The 2,707-nt window shown below is 52.4% G+C and overlaps 1 protein-coding gene across 1 annotated transcript in view; it reads right to left on the reverse strand.

Moving 5' to 3' along the window:
- The window catches only part of RPS26 (ribosomal protein S26), a gene marked incomplete at its 5' end in the record, with an annotated part of 7,005 nt that extends 4,487 nt beyond the window's left edge, over positions 1–2,518 (reverse strand). The window contains 2 exons of the mRNA XM_014311446.2: positions 5–63; positions 2,251–2,518. Of these exons, the coding sequence (XP_014166921.2) occupies positions 5–63; positions 2,251–2,518 (327 nt within the window). The remainder of the gene's footprint in view (positions 1–4; positions 64–2,250) is intronic.
- Positions 2,519–2,707: the final 189 nt, after the last annotated feature.

The raw sequence follows: 2,707 nt of genomic DNA on the forward strand, positions 1-2,707 counted from the left end.
TTGCTGTGGAGGCGCAGCTGACGCAGTAATGCAGCTTCACGTACAGCTTGGGCAGCACGTAGGCTGGGGAGGGGGGTAAAAAAGGGGTCAGGGACCCCAAAAACCAATCCAGAAACCCCAAAACCACACCCAGGGACCCCAAAAATCCCAAAAAACACATCCACAGAACCCAGAAACCCCAAAAAACACACCCAGGGCAGTAATGGAGCTTCATGTACAGCTTGGGCAGCACGTAGGCTGGGGAGGGGAAAAAGGGGTCAGGGACCCCAAAAACCACATCCAGGAACCCCCAAAAACCCCAAAAATGACATCCAGGGACCCCAAAAATCCCACCCAGAGACACCAAAAGCAGCCCCAGGGCAGTAATGGAGCTTCATGTACAGCTCAGGCAGCACGTAGGCCAGGGGGTTAAAAAGGGGGTCAGCGACCCCAGAAACCCCAAAAAACACATCCAGGAACCCCAAAATCACAACCAGGGATCCCAAAAACCCCCAGGGACCTCAAAAACCCCATCCAGAAACACCAAACCAGCCCCAGGGCAGTAATGCAGCTTCACACGTACAGCTTGGGCAGCACGTAGGCTGGGGAGGGGAAAAAGGGGTCAGGGACCCCAAAAACCCCAAAACCACACTCTAGGACCCCAAAAATACACCTAGAGATCCCCAAGAACACGCCCAGGTGGGATATTTGGGGTGACAGAGAGGATATTTGGGGTGACAGAGGTTTTTGGGGGGACAAAGACACGATTTTGGAACAGAACAGGAGCTGTTTTGGGGGAAACACGGGGCTATTTTGGGGGCACAGGAAGAATTTTTTGGGGTGAGCAGGGTGAGATATTTGGGGTGACAAAGGGACAAAATCTGAAGTGACCAAAGTACTCTTTTCAGAGCCAGGGGTTGATTTTGGGGGTGACAGAGGAGCTAAGCCCCAGGGCAGTAATGCAGCTTCACACGTACAGCTTGGGCAGCACGTAGGCTGGGGAGGGGAAAAAGGGGTCAGGGACCCCAAAAACCCCAAAACCACACTCTAGGACCCCAAAAATACACCTAGAGATCCCCAAGAACACGCCCAGGTGGGATATTTGGGGTGACAGAGAGGATATTTGGGGTGACAGAGGTTTTTGGGGGGACAAAGACACGATTTTGGAACAGAACAGGAGCTGTTTTGGGGGAAACACGGGGCTATTTTGGGGGCACAGGAAGAATTTTTTGGGGTGAGCAGGGTGAGGTATTTGGGGTGACAAAGGGACAAAATCTGAAGTGACCAAAGTACTCTTTTCAGAGCCAGGGGTTGATTTTGGGGGTGACAGAGGAGCTATTTTGGGGGGAAATGGGGCTATTTTGGAAGGGACAGGGACTCTTTTTTGGGGTGAGCAGGGTGGCATATTTGGGGTGACAAAGCGAGCGGGGTCAGATCTTTTGGGGGGTCAAAAGGTCCCTATTTGAGGAGTGACAGAGACACTGTTTTGGGGGGACACAGAATATTTTTGGGGCAAAACAGGGTGGGTGTTTTGGGGTGACAAAAGGACTTTTCAGGGGCTGATTTTGGGGGTGACAGAGGAACTACTTCAGGGCAAAATGGGAGCTATTTTGGGGGCGCAGGAAGAATTTTTTGGGGTGAGCAGGGTGGGATATTTGGGGTGACAAAGGGGCGATTTTTGGGGTGACAGAGTGAGCAGGGTCAGATATTTTGGGGGGTCAAAGGGGGCTATTTTAGGGTGACAGAGACTTTTTTTTTTTTTGGGGAAAATGGGGCTATTCTGGGGGCACAGGAACAATTCTTTGGGGTGAGCAAACTGCAATATTTGGGGTGACAAAGGGACAATTTCTGAAGTGACAAAAGGACTCTTTTCAGAGCCAGGGGTTGATTTTGGGGGTGACAGAGGAGCTATTTCGGGGGGAAATGGGGCTATTTTAGAAGGGACAAGGACTCTTTTTTGGGGTGAGCAGGGTGGGATATTTGGGGTGACAAAGGGACGGGTTTTGGGGTGACAGAGTGAGCAGGGTCAGATATTTTGGGGGGTTAAAGGGTCCCTATTTTAGGGGTGACAGAGGCACTATTTTGGGGTGACACAGGAGCTATTTTAGGGGGACAATGGGGCTATTTTACAAGGCACAGGGATAATTTTTTGGGGTGAGCAGACTGCAATATTTGGGGCAACAAACAGACGATTTTTGTAGCGACAAAAGAACTTTTTTCAGGGCCGACTGGGGTTTGATTTTGGGGTTCCCAGCCCTGTCAAACACTCACAGTCAAACACGCTGGCCTCAGAGATGTCCCTGACAGCAGCAGCCTCCACGATGTTCCTGATGACGAATTTCTTGATGGCCTTGTCCTTGGGCACGCAGCGGGCGCAGTTGGTGCAGCGGATGGGCTGCACGTGCCCGCGGCCCTTCTTGGCACGGCCGTTGTTCCTCCTCTTCTTGGTCTGCACGGGGAGAGCGGGATGAGCCACAGGGAGACAAGGTTTGATCCCAGGTTTGATCCCAGGATCAGCCCCAGAGAGGCCCAGGTTCCATCCCAGGGAGTCCCAGGATCAGCCCCAGCATCAACTCCGGGATTGAACGCAGAGAAATCAGCATCGAGACAGGGACTGAGCCCGGGATCAGCCTCTGAGAGACCAGGATCAACCCCAAGATCGAGCTCAGGTTTAACCCCAGGATGAAGCCCAGAGAGACCAGAATCAGCCCCAGGATCAACCCAGGAT

The sequence above is a fragment of the Geospiza fortis genome, unplaced genomic scaffold (assembly GCF_000277835.1).
Source record: "Geospiza fortis unplaced genomic scaffold, GeoFor_1.0 scaffold520, whole genome shotgun sequence".
Classification (NCBI taxonomy): Eukaryota; Metazoa; Chordata; class Aves; order Passeriformes; family Thraupidae; genus Geospiza; species Geospiza fortis.